Source organism: Chrysochloris asiatica, unplaced genomic scaffold (assembly GCF_000296735.1).
Source record: "Chrysochloris asiatica unplaced genomic scaffold, ChrAsi1.0 scaffold00084, whole genome shotgun sequence".
Taxonomy (NCBI): domain Eukaryota; kingdom Metazoa; phylum Chordata; class Mammalia; order Afrosoricida; family Chrysochloridae; genus Chrysochloris; species Chrysochloris asiatica.
In genome coordinates this window covers 5,548,377-5,564,860 of record NW_006408602.1, presented here as the reverse complement: position 1 = coordinate 5,564,860, position 16,484 = coordinate 5,548,377, and the positions used below count along the sequence as shown (strand labels likewise).

At 35.8% G+C, this 16,484-nt stretch overlaps 1 protein-coding gene across 2 annotated transcripts in view; it reads right to left on the bottom strand.

Moving 5' to 3' along the window:
• Positions 1–962: 962 nt before the first annotated feature.
• Positions 963–16,484, bottom strand: part of PNISR (PNN-interacting serine/arginine-rich protein) — a 43,620-nt gene continuing 28,098 nt past the window's right edge. For both annotated transcript variants that reach the window (XM_006865844.1, XM_006865845.1), the window contains 5 exons: positions 11,985–12,122; positions 7,732–7,831; positions 6,968–7,021; positions 5,707–5,877; positions 963–2,621 (listed from right to left, as the gene is read on the bottom strand). In XM_006865844.1, coding sequence (XP_006865906.1) covers positions 1,534–2,621; positions 5,707–5,877; positions 6,968–7,021; positions 7,732–7,831; positions 11,985–12,122 — 1,551 coding nt within the window. In that variant the 3' untranslated portion in view covers positions 963–1,533. The remainder of the gene's footprint in view (positions 2,622–5,706; positions 5,878–6,967; positions 7,022–7,731; positions 7,832–11,984; positions 12,123–16,484) is intronic.

The window sequence follows — 16,484 nt, the reverse complement described above, 5'->3', positions numbered from 1 at the left end:
TTAATAGAAACTATGTAGAAGGTACAAGAGAGCACACTAGACAAATCTATTTCTATCTTTATTTTGAAGAAACACTGTTCTTGGCAAAAATATGGCATTATTTTTAAATGAACTATTGCTGGTAAGAAGGCATAACTTTAAAACTTCTGTGTCGTGCACCTGCTTTTCTGTTCTTTTTAAATTAAGATTTAAAAGCATTTGTTTTCAGAGATTTATCTATTGCCACGTAAGTGAATAATCGTATAAAAACAGACCACGAAAGCAGTCAGCACTTAAAATGCCTCCAGAGCCCCATTTTACTAATAAATTATGACTAGCTTAAATTGCTAGACCACTCACTGATCATAATTTAAGAAACTGACAAAACCAGACCATGTTAATGTTATGAAATTGACACAGACCTGCATAATACAGCATTTCTCCACTGAGTTGAGGTCATAGTACACTTTAAAAATATAAATAAATGTATTCAATCTTAGTTCTATAATAACCCCTATGTGTTTAAAATATGTTTCTAAAACAGGAGTGAGTGATTGCAGAATATAGTTCCAGTCTTGACTATTAATGTCAAACACGCTCATCCTTTACAAAGAATTCTACTGGTGCAATGGCTTGATTGATTTCAGCAATTTCATTTTACAGGAGTGATCCAAAACTTTATACACGTAGAGAATATATTACTTGAAAATCCCCAAAATAGGAAGAAAAGCCTAGAAAGCCATTAAATGCTTCCAAATGGAAAATAAAGGTCTGTTTCTGGCCCACTTTCACACCCTTAAAGGTGGAATTTGACAAAAGTCCATGGGTACAATTTACAAACATTGACAGACTATTAAGTTAAAACCATTTTCTCTGGGGGATGGAAGGAAGTACCTTTAAAACCTGTTATACAAAATTCCAGCTGCCTTTTTATAAAAGTACGTTCCTTGGATTAAAAAATCATAAAATTAAGGTGCAAGAAGTTAACAAAAATGAACTAAAGAGTTTTATTGACATCACAGTACATTCAAGAATAGTTTTAAGAACATTACAGCTGAAAGAGAATGGCATGTTTATAGTCTTACTATGCACTATTTTTGAAAAAAATGTAATACAAAGTAACTCAGAGCAGCATCTGGAAAAAGTACACCTATTTACAGATTAAAAAAAAAAAAAAAGATTCTGGTTTCACCTACACAGCCACAATGTGCCTCTATAATGAGACAAGCCCTTAAAACTCATGGAATTTTTAAAACAACATCATGGCATTCTTGCCACATCATTCCTCAGCGTTTACGACGGGGAGGGGTTGTTGATCTAGAAAAAAAAAAGAGGGAAAAGACAAAATTTAAAAATAAAAATGTATTTTAAACTAAAGAATCCGCAATTTTAAATAAATTATATTGTATAGGATTTCTAAAATTATTTAAGACTACGATCACTTATCAAGTACCAAACTGAGTTATTAAAAGAGAGAGAGAGAAAGGACACTTTCAACTTTGAATAAATTCATCAAATTGTTAAAAAATCAGACAAAGTACTTTAAAAAGTATACTACCTTGATCGGGACTTAGACTTGTGTTTGCGGCTTGCCTTCTTACCAGACCTTTGAGATTTCTCCATGGATCGCGATCGACTATGTTTAGGCTTCTTAGCCTTCTTTTCTTTGCTACTTCCTGGAGAGTCAGAACTGCTCCTTCCACTAGAATCAGAGCCTGAATGGTTTTTACTATCTTTGGCAGTACTTTTCTTACTATCCTGTCTAGAATCATGTCTTATAATTTTAACAGATATAGAACCACTCCTAGAGAATGTTCTTTCACTATCTCGTTTTCTTTTTAATCTATCATCCTGACTACTAAACTTAAAATCTTTTTCTTCCCTTTTTTGTTTCTCTTTTCTTTTATCCTGTTCACGCTCCCTTTCTTTGTCTTTCTTTTTCCTATCTTTATCTACACTTCGACTCCTCTCTTTTTTCCTCTCTTGTTCTTTAGCCTCACCTTTATGCTTATGACTGCTCCCACTAAGATTTCCACGTTGATCATCGCTTTTACGCCTATCTCGACTCCTACTTCGACTGGAACGATTGGTTCGCCTATCCCTTGAGCGACTTCTACTTCTACGTCTCTCTCGGGAAGGACTCCGATTTCGTCGTCTTTCTCTTTCAATGCTACTTCTATTGGATCTTCTCCGATCTCTAATCTTGACTCTAGCCCTATTGCTGTCTATTTTAATTCTGCGAGAGTAACTTCTACTCCTACTGCGTCTAGCTTTAATTGTTGGAGATCTACTCCTACTATGTCTCTTTTTCCGTTTAGGAGAAGAGGACCGAGAAGAAGAAGGACTACTACCTGAGCTAGAACTGTATGAAGAACTAGAGACAGTACTACTGGTACTACTACTTCTACTATTGCTACTGGAACTACCGCTACTAGAACTTCCTGATCTACTCCTCCCTTGTTTCTCTTTTTCTTTATGCTCTTTTTTTGGTTCTAAAGCTGATGTAGTTTCGTTTGGAATTCTTTTCTTTTCATTAGCCACATCACCATCTGCTTCTCTTGCTTCTAGTAGAAAACTATTTTGCTCTTTATGGGTAAATTCATTCATCTCTTTTGTAACCCTTTCTGTTTGTTGCTTTTCTTCTGAAAACAGAAAAAGACAAAAATACTAAGAAAAGTAGAATGTATAATGAAAAATTCATACTATCAAACTTCAAGCCATCAGACCATAATACAGCAAATTATTCAACAGAATGTGAGCCAAATCAGTACACTCACATTTTCTAGTAGACACATTAAAAAAGTAAAAACAGATAAAATTAATTTTAATAATACTTTATTAACCCAACATATCAAAATACCATTTCAATATGTAATTGTAAAAAATACTGCAATATTCTGCATTTTATCTTTTTCTCAAGTAAACTCTTTGAAATTCAGTGTATTTTACACTTACCAAACCCACTGCCATTGAGTTGATTCTGACTCTATTTGGCTCCTAAGTCTATGTAAATCTACCACTGAGAAAGAGGAGCTGTCTGGTCCCCTTAAGATTTAAACTGCATGGTTAGCTTTGGGTTTCTAGCTATATGGTGGGGCTAGTGGATTTAAAGCACCAACCTTGTGGTTAAAAGGCCCAAACTAACCCACAGCAAATCTCAATTTGGGCTAGCCATATTTCATGTGCACAAATAGCTTAGCTACATGTACCTAGTGACTACAGTCTTAGACCAAAGCAACAGAAAATCAAAATATACAGATGCATGTTAAGAAAAGATTTTTCCATTGTCTAACTAAAGCAACTTAAAGATTAATCATTATTTTAGCAGCTTTTATAACAAATTTATTAAAGCAAAATTGTCAAGGTGCCTTCGAGTTAGTTCCAACTCATAGAGGCCCTGTACAGGGTTTCTGGGGCTTTTTAAACTTTTGTGGGATGCAGGCTCAAACCATGGACCTTGTGATTCACAGTCCAGTGCTTATCATATGAAGCCACCGTGCTCCCCAAACAAAATTAATGAAGCATAAATAATTCAAATGTGGCCACAAGGTTTTTCAAAAAATGAAAACAAAAATGAATATTGCTAGCTACTGTTAAGTGCCATCGAGTCAGTTCTGAATCCTAAAGATCTGTTATAGGGGTTTCCGAGGAGTGGTTGGTGAGTTTGAACCATGAATGTTGTAGTTATAGCAGTCCAGTGTTTATCTTATAGTGCTACACTAGGACTCCAAAATAAAAATACTCTTTTATTATTTCTAATATCGTTGTATACAACTCTTACAAATTTGCTTTCATGAGACCAGAAGAATTAGCTTTTGCTCAGTTACCACTACCAACTTCTGTAAAAGGACCATATTAGAAGATACTGGATATTGTTGTTAAGTGCCGTCAAGTCAGTTCTGACTCACAGCAACTCTGTGTAGGGTTTCTGAGACTTCTAAATCTTTGTGGGAGCAGAAAGTCTCATCTTTTTTCCAATGAGCAGTTGGTGGGCTTGAACCGTGGACCTTGTGGCTCACAGTGTAGTGCTTATCCTATGGAGCCATCACGCTCCCAAAAGTCCTGGATAGAGTGGGGGAAAATCTGAAAATTACAGAGACTGGTAGAGCCCCAAAACTATGGTCTTTGGTTCAGTCACGCAATAGATAGATATGTTGGTGGACGAAAACACTAGTGAAACAGCACATCAGAATGGCCAACCATATGTGATCAAAAGAGCAGCATTTACTAAAGGTTAAAGTTCAGAAAGGTGGAGAATGGAAGGGAATGGAAACAAGAAATACTGGGAGAAAGCGGGCTACGTAATGTTACAGTGAGAGGAGTGCAATCATGGGAGGAAATGAAGTCTATGTTTTTGGTGTTTTTAAACGTATGATTTTGTCGGATGTAAAACTGATGAAGTGTTCTGTAAACCTTCACTCATTCCACAACAAAGGTAAAAAACAATTACATTCATATAAAGTATTTTAAGTAAAAACCTTCTAGAAAGTCACCTATTATCTACTTCTTTCTATTATTCTTAAAGGTTCTAGTTACAAATTACCATCTAAAAGTTCAAAGTATTGCCTTCTCAATTGTCTTACAACATATTTCCTCCATTTTAAGAGTTTGAGTTTTTAAATTCATAAAGTTTGAAAAGACTTTATTTTTTAAAGAAAGAAAAAAAATCCCTAAATATTTTGGCATCTTAACAAAACCTGTTGCTATCAAGTTGATTCCAATTCATAGAGACCCTATATAACAGAATACAACTGCCTCATAGGGGTTTCAAGGCTGTAAATCTTTAAAGCAGAGATATCTTCACATCTTTTTCCTGCAGAGTGGCTGGAGGGTCCATCCACTAACGATTTCACAGTTAACTGTACCAACATACAGCTCCCTTCTTGGCTGGTTGGTTTGATGTTGTTAATGCCATCAATTCAGATCTGATTCATAGTGATCCTGTATAGGATTTCCAAGGAGCTGCTGGTGGGTTTGAGCCACCGACCCTGTGGTTAGCAGTCCAGTGCTTATTCTATGATAACACAACAGAACTTGGCTTATAGCTACTGGAATTATTGGCTCCTAAAATAAAAATTGTCTACCTTTTATAAACTGTTATATTTGAACATTAAAATTAATCTTGATTTTAAGTTTATTAAAAATTATTTTAAAAAACCTGCTGCAAATCATGAAGAAAAGGTTTCCTCTCTGTAATACACATTCTGTGGTGGTTACCAACCAGGGTGGGAGGAGAGGAAGAATCACTCACTAGGTAGTCACATATGCTAACTTGGATAATTGTGAAGGCAATTAAAAAGAAAAGGAAAGAAAACAGGAAAACAAAGGGAAATTGAATTGCTTTCTCTTTTCTTCCCCCCATACACTAGAAAGGAGAGAGAAAGGAAAGAAGGGAAAAAAGAGAAAAAGGTAAAATAAAATGATTTGGATATGGATAGTGGTGATGGTTTCACAAAAGGAAGCGTGGTTGGTGTGGCTGAACTGGATGTGTAAAACTGGTTGAAATGGCAAATGTTATGCTGTATATATTGTTACAATTTTTTAAAATTCCAAAAAAGTTAAAAAAAAAAACCAAAACAAACAAAAAAAAACCCTTGGTTTCAATTACATCACAATTATTTATAATCCAGCTTCAATTCTACTCTCTGATATTCTCAAGTTATTCAAAAATAAAAATAAATTCAAGCAAAACTGGCCAAAAAATAAAAAAATAAAAAAAAGACATACCTTCCATCTGTTTATCATGTAACAGCTGCTGTTCTTTTTCTTTTCTCCAAAACGCTTCCTGTTTTTGCCGGATTCGGTGTCGCAATTCTTCATCATCAGTGTCAGATGACTCAGAGCCTCTGTCGCTCCTCTCATCTTCACTGTCTCCTGATCCATAACCACCCAGTCCACCTGTGTGCATAAAGCCCAGTCTATCATACAAAAAAAGTATACTATGTGCTAAAAACTTTTAAGGTCCGAGAAGAAAGCTCATTTCTCTTTCAATTGCTTTTTTTTGGAAGAACATGATTATTCGGGGTGGGGAGTAGTATAAATTCCACTGCTTAAGGAGTTCATGGAATCCTCACACAAATGATTACTTAGTGTCTGATCTTATTCTTTCTGGAGTATTTCCTTTATCTCTGACCACAGAAGAATCATGATAATTATTTCATTTTATGTCCAAGATCACCAACATATCCACTTTAAAAGGCAATAACAAAGCCCAAAAAATTTATGACAACTCAGAAAATATTTCTAAAATTAACTCTTTGTTAAAAGCTTAGAAATTCTATGAAGTTTACTAAGAATTTTTCCCTAGAAAATTAGAACATTATAAAATTCTCACTGGTACAAAAGTGTATGATGGTGAGACTGCTCCCCACCCTGAAGTGATCTATATAGTAATCATAAAAATCATATAGGTATTCAGTTCTACCCATTTCTCTTGGCCCTCACAAAAATTCATTTGAAATGAAGGATGTGGAAAAGGCAAATAAGCTTTTACAGCCTTGACTGTATATCATGCAAATAGCAAAATTATGAACACATAACTACTATTATACTATGATGACATAAACCCTTTCCTCTATTTTCAAACTTCACTTACTGATACACAGTCTACATAAAAAGGCACTAAGAGTATTAAGTGAATAGTTTCTTCCCTACAGTATGTATGTATTAATTCTGAAAGTGAGTTTAGACATTATTGTGGCTAAATTATATGAACTATTAAGTACAAGCTATATATATATATACACATATATTGGAGCAATTAATGAGGAAATCCTCTATTACAACCTGCCCCAATAAACTACAGATTAGTTATAACATTTATAATACTCCCACTGTAAATGTTGTAGTCAGACTAAAGGCAAATCTTTAGAGACTGTTATAAACCTAAGATCTGGGTTTTACACAGTTTCAAAACAGAACATGTAGAGAAACAAGGCAATTGTGCTTTTCCCTTTAAGGCCCTCTCACAAATAAGGAGAACACTTACCAAGTCCAGTGAGGGAAGCCAGTGCACTGGACTGTGCCAGCTGTTTTGCAGGAGCTTTGTATCACATCAACAACAGGAACAACATGTTAACACAAATAGCCACGATTTCATAGTCATGAGTCTATGGTATTGTTAAATCTACTACTATTGCTGCTTTTAGGGGAGACAAGAAACATTAAAAACATAACATTCATTTTAAACCAGTAGCATGTCTGGCTTTGAAATTATAATTCTGACGTGAGCTGAAATTGGTTTATAATAAGGAAAAATCTTGATTAAGTATTCTATTTCTGAGGTGGCCATAATTTCACTATTTTTCAATATATTTAAAAAATATTACTAAAAGTACAGAAGGATAATTGCCTGCTTCTGTAAGGATTATAACTGGTAAATAGTGAAATAAACTTCTTTACGTTCATAATTCAATTCACTGGTCAAAACAGATATTAGGAAGTCATTCACCAATACCATTGCATCTATAAAAAAAAACTAGGTGAAATAAATGGAACATCAGGAATTCCGCAATACATGTAAGAGGATAACAGCATGACTTCTAACTTGTATTGAAGTAGATTTGATGAAACAAAAATATTTGTCTTAATATAGTGTCTACAAATTTAACCTTCCCAAAGAGTAAAAACATGCAAGAAGATAATATTCAAATGCCTGATAATAATTCAACAAGGGCAACAAAAAAGTCCAAAATAGCTACCAAAGCCAAAATTGCCCCCATTAAATCAAAACTAATAACACCCACAATATACCTTTCGTTGCTTTTCGGTGTGCATCTTTGGCTACATAATATATTTCTTCATCTGTCACATCAAGGAGAATTTCAGTAAGAAGCATTTTTGTCAGCAACATCTAAGGAAGGATATTTTAAATTGTATTTAATTAATTACTATAGTCACTAACACAGTGACATTTTCAAGAAAATTGGAAAACACTTTTTAAAAAATTAAGGAGTATTTTACAAACAATTTTAAGAGATCGTTATTAACCTTTCTGAGGAATGTTGTATCTTGAATATTATTCTAAAACATCAAAATTTTAAAAGAATTGTAAAATCATGTGTACTGAAAAAAAAAACACCCATGAATTTATTGATTTGGTAGAGATACTATATTCTAATTCTAGACACAAAATATTACAAATAAAAGTTCCTACTGAAAAAGGAGCTCTGGTAGCATAGTGGTTACGAATTGGGCTGCTAACCTCAAGGTAAGCAGTTCAAAACTACCAGCTGTTGCGCAGGAGAAAGATGAGGCGTTCTACTCCCATAAAGATTTACAGCCTCGGAAACCTGTGCAGGGTCACTATGAGTCGGAACCGACTCCACAGCACACCACTGAAAAAAAGCTTATAGATGTCCAAAGTCGACATATATTGAATTAAGTTGTACAGCCCTAGTTATTTAGCTACTTAAGAATTTATATCAGCTCTCAACTCAAGGCTAGGTTAAAAAATAGAAAAAGAAAAAACAAGAATGCTAAGAAAAACGCAGTCAATCCCTTTGAGAAGATGAAGTCCTTAAAGTCTTGAGACTTGATTAATATACTACTAAATTATTGTTGTTAGGTGCCAATGAAGTCAGTTCTGACTCATACGGCCTTATGTACAACTTCGTAGTGTTAATATATATCCTTTAGACACTTCCTCATTTTTGCTGATGTCTCCTGGTAACAGAGCCACAGTACATCGTTGCTTCTAAGGAGTATTCTGGCTGTACTTCCGAGACAGACTGGTTCATTCTTCAGGTAGTCCATGGTACACTCAATATTCTTAACCAATAACATAAGTCAAATGCATCAATTCTTCTCGTCTTCTTTATTGTCCAGCTTTCACAAGCATATGAGGTGACATAAAATACCACGGCTTTGGTCAGGTACATTTAGCCCTCAAAGTGGCATCTTTGGTTTTTACCATTTTGAAAAAGTGTTTTGCAGTGGTTTGCCTGATCCACTATGAAGAGGCTTAAAGAAGTACACAGAAAAATGCAATTAAAAGACAATGGAATTTACCCATGAACTTTTGGATGCTCCTTCTTACATCGTTTGATTTCTTGGTTAATATTTCCATGGTATTGTGGATCCAAGAAAAATGAAATCCTTGATAATAGCATTATTTTCTCCATTTATCATGCTTTTACTTATTAATCCAGTTGTGAGGACTTTTGTTTTCTTTATATTGAGGTGTAATTCTTATTGAAAGCTGTATCTGATCTTCGTCAGTAAGTGCTTCAAGTCCTCTTGGCTTTCAGCAAACAAAATTGTACCATCTGTGTATCACAGATTTTTTGTTAATGAGACTTTGTCCAATCATGATACTGAGTTCTTCATAAAGTCCAGGTTCTTGGACTACTTGCTCAGCACACAGAATAAATGATGAAGGAATAAAACCCTGACACATTACCTTTTCTGATTTTACACCACTCAGTACCTTCTTGTTCTGTTCAAATGACTGCCTCTTGCTCTATATACATGCTCTGCTCTGCATGAGCGCAATTAAGTGTTCTGGAATTCCCATTTTCTGCAATGTTATCCACAGTTTGTTAGGATCCACACAGTCAAATGCCTTTGCACAGTCAATAAAATACAAGTAAACATCTGTCTAGTATTCTCTGCTTTCAAACATCTGACATCCTCTTCTGAATCTGACCTGAATGTCGAGCAGTACCCTGCTCATATATATCGCAACTGTTCTCGAATGAACCTGAGCAAAATTTTGCTTGTGTGAAATACTAATATGGTTAGATAATCTGTGCATGCTATTGGACTTCCTTTCTTGGAAACAGCACAAATATTCCAAATTTCTTGGCACAGACAAGTGAACACCTCTATAGTGCTGCTTCCCATTGTTGAAATATTTCAATTAGTATTCTATCAATTCCTGGAGACTTTTCACCAAAGCCTTCAGAGCAGTTTGAACTTCTTCCTTCAATACAATCAGTTCTCAATCATATGCCACCTCTTGAAAAGACTGATCATATGCTACCAATAATTCTTTTTGGTACAGTGACTGTGTATTCCTTCCATCTTCTTTGCATGCTTCTTGCATCACTAAATATTTTACACACAGAATGCTTCAATATTGCAACTTGATTCTTTAATTTTTATTTCAGTTCAGCTTGAAAAACGTGAGCATGTTCTTCCCTTTTGGTTTCCTCATTTCAGATCATTGCACATTCATTATTAATACTTTACTTTGTCATCTTGAGCTATCTTTTGAAATCTTCTGTTCAGCTCTTTTACTTCACAACTTCTTCCAGTTGCTTTAACGACTCTACACTCAAGAGTAAGTTTCAGAGTCTCTTTTACATTTATTTTAGTCTTTTCTTTCTTTCCTGTCTTTTTAATGATCTTTTGCTGTCTTTATGTATGATGTCCTTAATGTCATACCATTACACATTTGGCTGTCAGTCACTAGTGTTCAATACATCAACTCCATTCCTGAAACGGTCTCTAAATTCAGGTGGGATATACTCAAGATTATAATCTGGCTCTCATGGACTTAATTTTTAACTTGCAATTGTCTGTTTTGCTCCAGACGCTGTTCTGACTGATGACATAAGAGTTTCTCCATCATTTCTTTACAAAGAGGTAGGTGATTTGATTCCTGTGTATTCCACCTAGGTACATTCCACAGGCATTATCAACATTTACATTCTTGTAAAAGGTATTTGCAATGAATTGTCACTGGTCTTGCAAAATTCTATCATGCAATCTCCAGTGTTGTTTCTAACACAAAAGCCGTATTTTCTAATGACGAACTCTTTAATTTCAATTTTTTTATTCCAATCACCAGTAATTACCAATGCATCTTGATTCATGCATGATCAATTTCAGACTGTAGAAGTTAATAGAATTCTTCAATTTCCTCATCTTTGGCATTAGTAGTGGGTGTATAAATTTAAACATTAGTCATGTTAACTGGTTTTTCTTGTAGGTGAATTGATATAATCTTATCCCTGCCAGCACTTACTACTGGGTAGATCTTGAAATGTTCTTTTAGACAAAGAATGTGATACCACTCCCCATCAATCTTTCATTCTCAGCATAGCAGACCATATGCTTATGTAATTCAAAATGACCAGTAACAGTAAATTTTAGCCTAGGATATTGATCTTTATGTATTCCATTTCATTTTTGATGATTTCCAATTTTCCTAGATTCATACTTTGTCCATTCCATGTTCCAATTATTAATGCACGTTTACAGCTATTTTTTTTCTCATTTTCAGTTGGGCCATACCAGCAACAAAGGTCCCAAGAGCTTTACTCCATCTACATCATTAAGGCTGACTGTATTTTAAGGGAGGTGGCTGTTCCCTAGTTGTATTTTGAGTGCCTTCCAACGAGAGAGGCTCATCTTCTAGCACTGTGAATCAGATAATACTCCGCTGCTACATAAGGGTCTTTCACTATAGCAATTATTTCAGAAGACAATCTCCAGGTTTTCCTTCCTAGTCTGTCTTAGTCCGGTATTTTTGTGGAAACCTATCTACCCTGGGTAACTCTACTAGCATTTGAAATAATGGTGACATAACTTCCAGAATCACATCAACACTCAAGCTTTCAAAATATTACAAACTCACAGACATGCATAAAACAGATGCTTCTGTAAGAGTTAATATAATTTCAAATGGTTGCTACACTTGAATTATGGAAGGAATTCTACGCCTGGTTTGGATACCACAAACTGTCTGAAATGTGGCTATTAGTTCTTTAAACTCCAAGGAACCCTGGTGGTGTAATGGGTTACCCGTTGGCCTGCTAACAGCAAGATCAAAAATTCCAATCCACCAAGTGTTCCATGTGAGAAAAATGAGGCTTTCTGCTCCTGTGAAAATCCACAGTCCCGGAAACCCTATAGAGGGCCGCTATGAGTCGGAATCAACTGGAAAGCACACAGCAGGAATAGCAGCATCATGACTTCTCAGCTAAGATAGGCAAACAACAGTTTATAACCATTACAAACAAAATAAATGCTCGTATGGGATGAGGAATTTAATATTCTACCATTTGATACTCTTTCTCTTCTTCCGTCATCTCTGGTTCACTTTGTTCTTCTTGAGGAACTGGAGATGGGCTTCTCGTGACTTTCCCACTACTTACAGCCTCCACATTTTCAGTGTCTTCATCTTCCTCATCGCTATCCTATTAAAAATAACAGTATGGGTAGCCCAAATTCATGCTTATAATGTAAATCACCATTTTATTACATCAAAGATGTTTTAGACTCTAAGTAAAAATAGCTTACGAAACAGAAATATAAAGAGTTTCAGAAAGTTTGTGGAAAAACAAAACTGAAAGATAATGAAATTTTCCCATGAACTTTTTGAGGATCCCTCATATAAAAGTATACTCTTTAAATTATAATTTAAATAGAAAAATTATCACCTGAGAAATGTAAGACTGTAATTCCTTATTACAGTCAATTACTTTGATTAATATTCTGTGTTTTTTTCCCTTAGTCAGTTTTAGCATTACTTTGTACATTTTATATTTATTATACATGAAAACAACTAATTGCCAAGTGGCCCTGAAATGAGTGCCTTATACACTTTGGATAAATTAAACAGAGAGATATAATTCAGTGTAGAGTCTACAGCTACATAATTTGTTGCGTACCCTAAAATTGTATGATTTAAAATTTAAAATGTTTACATTTAGTTCCAGGATTTTATATGGCCGTGGAACTCAGTGAAACTTGCTTCTTTTTAGCTATAGAGTGGGCAAATAAGAACTGAGGTCTACTTCAGATTGAGCGAATGCTAGAAGTTTGTATAACTTTAGGTTTTCAGGATCTACGTAGCATACCCAAAAGGGGAGTTCTTTACACAAAGATGTGTTCCATAGTCACTCTTAACAATCCTGCTACATAAAGAAAAGGTGAGCACCAAAATACTACCATAAAAAGACCACATAAATCAGAGAATACATGCACTACAACCCATAGGCATTTACAAAAAGATAATAACCTTCAAACAATATTTTTGACACTGAAAAAAAAAAAAAAATCAATTTGGAAGTACTGTTTCTTTCACTTAAAGACCCACAACCTGAAAAAAAGATAGTAAAACTCGCGTCGTTTTAGTTTGTTATTTCTTATTTTCTTAATATACAGAATGAAAACAAAGTTTTGGCATGGGTGGATTTATTGAGGAAAATAAAAAGTACTGTATGACATGGAATTTAAACAAATTCTACATCAGCTTAAATTTAGCTGCCACGCACTCCTTGCAACTTCTTTTTGCAGAGTACTAACAGAGAAAGACTTGGAAAGAGAACTCATTTCCTGAGTTGTACAAAGGGCAATCCTGCGGTTTTCACAGCAGCGAGGAGTCCTGGTGTGGCGCTATGGGTTAATGCGCCAGATTGCAAAGCCGTTTGAACTGCAAGTTTAGTGGTTCAAGCTCACCAGCTGCTCCTAGGAAACCCTGTACAGGGTCGCTGTGGGTCGGAATCGACACGATGGCACTTAACAACAACAACAGGAACATATTATTGTCAAATAAAATTCCTAAACCGTCCTGAATAGTTAAAGCAACCTTAAAAAAGAAAAATCAAGTCGGAGGACTCAAACATTCTGATTTCAAAACTTATTATTAAACTAAAATATTGTCAGGAAGGGGGACCAGTCCCTGAAGAATTATATCATGTTTGGTAAAGTGGAGGGTTGAAGAAAAAGAGGAAGACCCCCAACAAGATGGATTGGCACAGCAGCAGCAGCAATGGACACAAACATAGTCAATGATTGTGAGGTTGGCGCAGGACCTGGCAGTGTTTTTATTCAGTTTTGCATAGGGTCGCTATGATTTGGTACAGACTCGCTGGCACCTAACAACAACAAAGTAATTAAAACAGTCTCACAGTATATGATGATAGAAAAATAGACTTGTTAAGGGCCACAGAGCCAGTTCCAAATCATAGTGGAGCAGCTGGTCAATTTGAACTTGGTAACAGTATACAGGGTCAATATGACTCAGACCTGAATCAACAGCACACAACACCAACAATTGTGAGTTCTTATCTGTTACTGTCCTTGGCATGTAAAGCTCACATGGTTTGTACATTTCTAGGGATGTCGTTACCGACCTTGTGGTTTTCAGTCTAGTGCTGATCTTACATTACCACACCAGGAGTCCTGACATATAGACTAATGGAATATAATGGAGAGTTCAGAAATAAACTTGTACATCTATGGTCAATTAATTTTTAATAACGATGCTAAGTCCATTGGATGAGGAATGAACACTCTCTTTAATAAACTTTACGTGGACAACCAGATTTCCACAAGGAAAAGAATGAACCCACAACAGTCCACCTCACACTAATTCAAAATGGATTAAATACCTGAATACCAAAACTAAAACCATAAAACACTTAGGAAAAACATAAGGGAAAGTCATAGGATGAAATTTTAAATGAATTTTTAGGTATAACACTAAAAGCACAAGCAGCAAAAAAACAAAAAAATAGACAACTTTTGTTTATCAACAATGTACATATTGGGGGGAAAAATTTGGAAGCCAATTACCAGATAAGGGTTTGATACCAAGAATAAAGAACTCTTACAACTTGACAAAAAAAAAAAAAAAAAGACAAAACACCCCAATCAAATCAAACGTGAAATGGGACAGAACTTAGAACCCAGAAATAAATTCATCCATCTATAGTCAGTCAAGGAGCTCTGGTAGCTTAGTGGTTATGAATCGGGCTGTGAACCTCAAGGTCAGCAGTTCGAAACTACCTGCTGCTCAGTGGGAGAAAAATGATGCACTCTGCTCCTGTAAAGATTTACAGCCTAAGAAACCCTATTCAGGGTCGCTATGGGTTGGAACCAACTTGACGGCACTTAACAACAACAACACAGTCAGTTATCTTCAACAAAGGGCAAAAACACATTAAACAGGGAAGAGATAGTCTCTTCAACAAACAGTTCTGGCAAAAACGATGCCTTTGAAGCGGTTTTGTGTAACAGATTTGCCTAGTGCAATACGTCATTTGATTTTTTGGCTGCTGCTTCCATGAGTGTCAATTGTAGAGCTAAGCAAAATGAAGTATTTGACAACTTCAATCTTTTCTTCATTTATCATGTTGCTATTTATAGGTTGAGTTGTGAGGATTTTTGCTTTCTTCACATTGAGGTGCAACCCATACTGAAGGCCATGAACTTTGATCTTCATCAGTTAAGTACTTTAAATTCTCTTAGCTTTCAGCAAGCAAGGTTGTATCATGTGCACATCACAGGTTGTTAGTGAGTCTTCCTCTAATCCTGCTGCCACGCTTTTTTTCATATAATCCAGCTTCTCAGATGATTTGCTCAGCATACAGATTGAACAAATACAGTGAGAGAATACAACTCTGGCACACACCTTTCCTGAATTTAAACCATTCAGTGTTCTTTGTTCTGCTCGAACGACTGCCTCTTAGCCTTTGTATAGTTTCCTTGTGAGCACAATTAAGTGTTCGGGAATACTCATTCTCCGCAATGTTGTCCATAGTTTGTCATGATCCACACAATCGAAAGTCTTTGCATAGTCAATAAAACACAGGTAAACATCCTTCTGGTATTCTCTGCTTTCAGCCAAGAACCATCTGACATAAGCAATGATATCCTTTGTTCCACATGTTCATCAGAATCCGGTTTGAACCTCAGGCAGTTTTCTGTCAATGTACTCTTTCTTTTTTTTTATCCTGCCAAGTCAGAAACATATTTAATAGCCATAGTTTGGGGTGCCAAGGAGAACAGAGAGGGTTTAGAGGCTTCATTAAAAGCAAGGAGACTGAAAGACCAAGTAAAAGGAATGCTGGGTGACAGAGAAATAGAAAGTCAAGCCCATGTGAAAATGGTTGAAGGTGCATGCTGGAGGGAAGCTGTATTGGCTACCATCTCCACCCAGTGAAAGATCTTGCTGGTTGGTTCTTGGCCTCATTCCTTCTCTTGCTTGCTCAGACTGGATGGGCTTGTGGTATTCATCAGTAGAACAGGGGAGATGGTATTTATAGAATGTGTGTACTATACTGTAATGCCCTGTTACACCCAAGGCACAGGTTTGTGTTGGGAGAACATATCTGGTATTGCATGCTACAGCAGCATTACTTTTTGGAAAAGGGGGTGGTGGGGTGTAAGTGGAGCTGGTGGATAGGAGGACTCTCTAGTTCTTAAATAATAGGGAACAAAGAACAATGTTCTTTGTAAAAGACTGGTCTCGGTCTTTTAGCTAAGAGAGTTGATGCTCATTTTCTGTTCTACATCTACCTCTTCCAGAACATTAACAAATTCTGAGAAAGATATGGCGTTGTCCCCATCCGTATCAGCCTCCTGAATGGTTTTGGATGTGATGCTCTCCAGCTGCTCCTCCAAGATATTCACTCCAAACATCATGCGTAGCACCACTAACAGCTCATCATGGGAAATCTTGCCATCTTTATCCAAATCATATAGTTGAAAAGCAAAGCTCAGTTTGTTGATTCTGCTATTGTCAATGTACTCTTAAAACAGCTGTTTTTGAA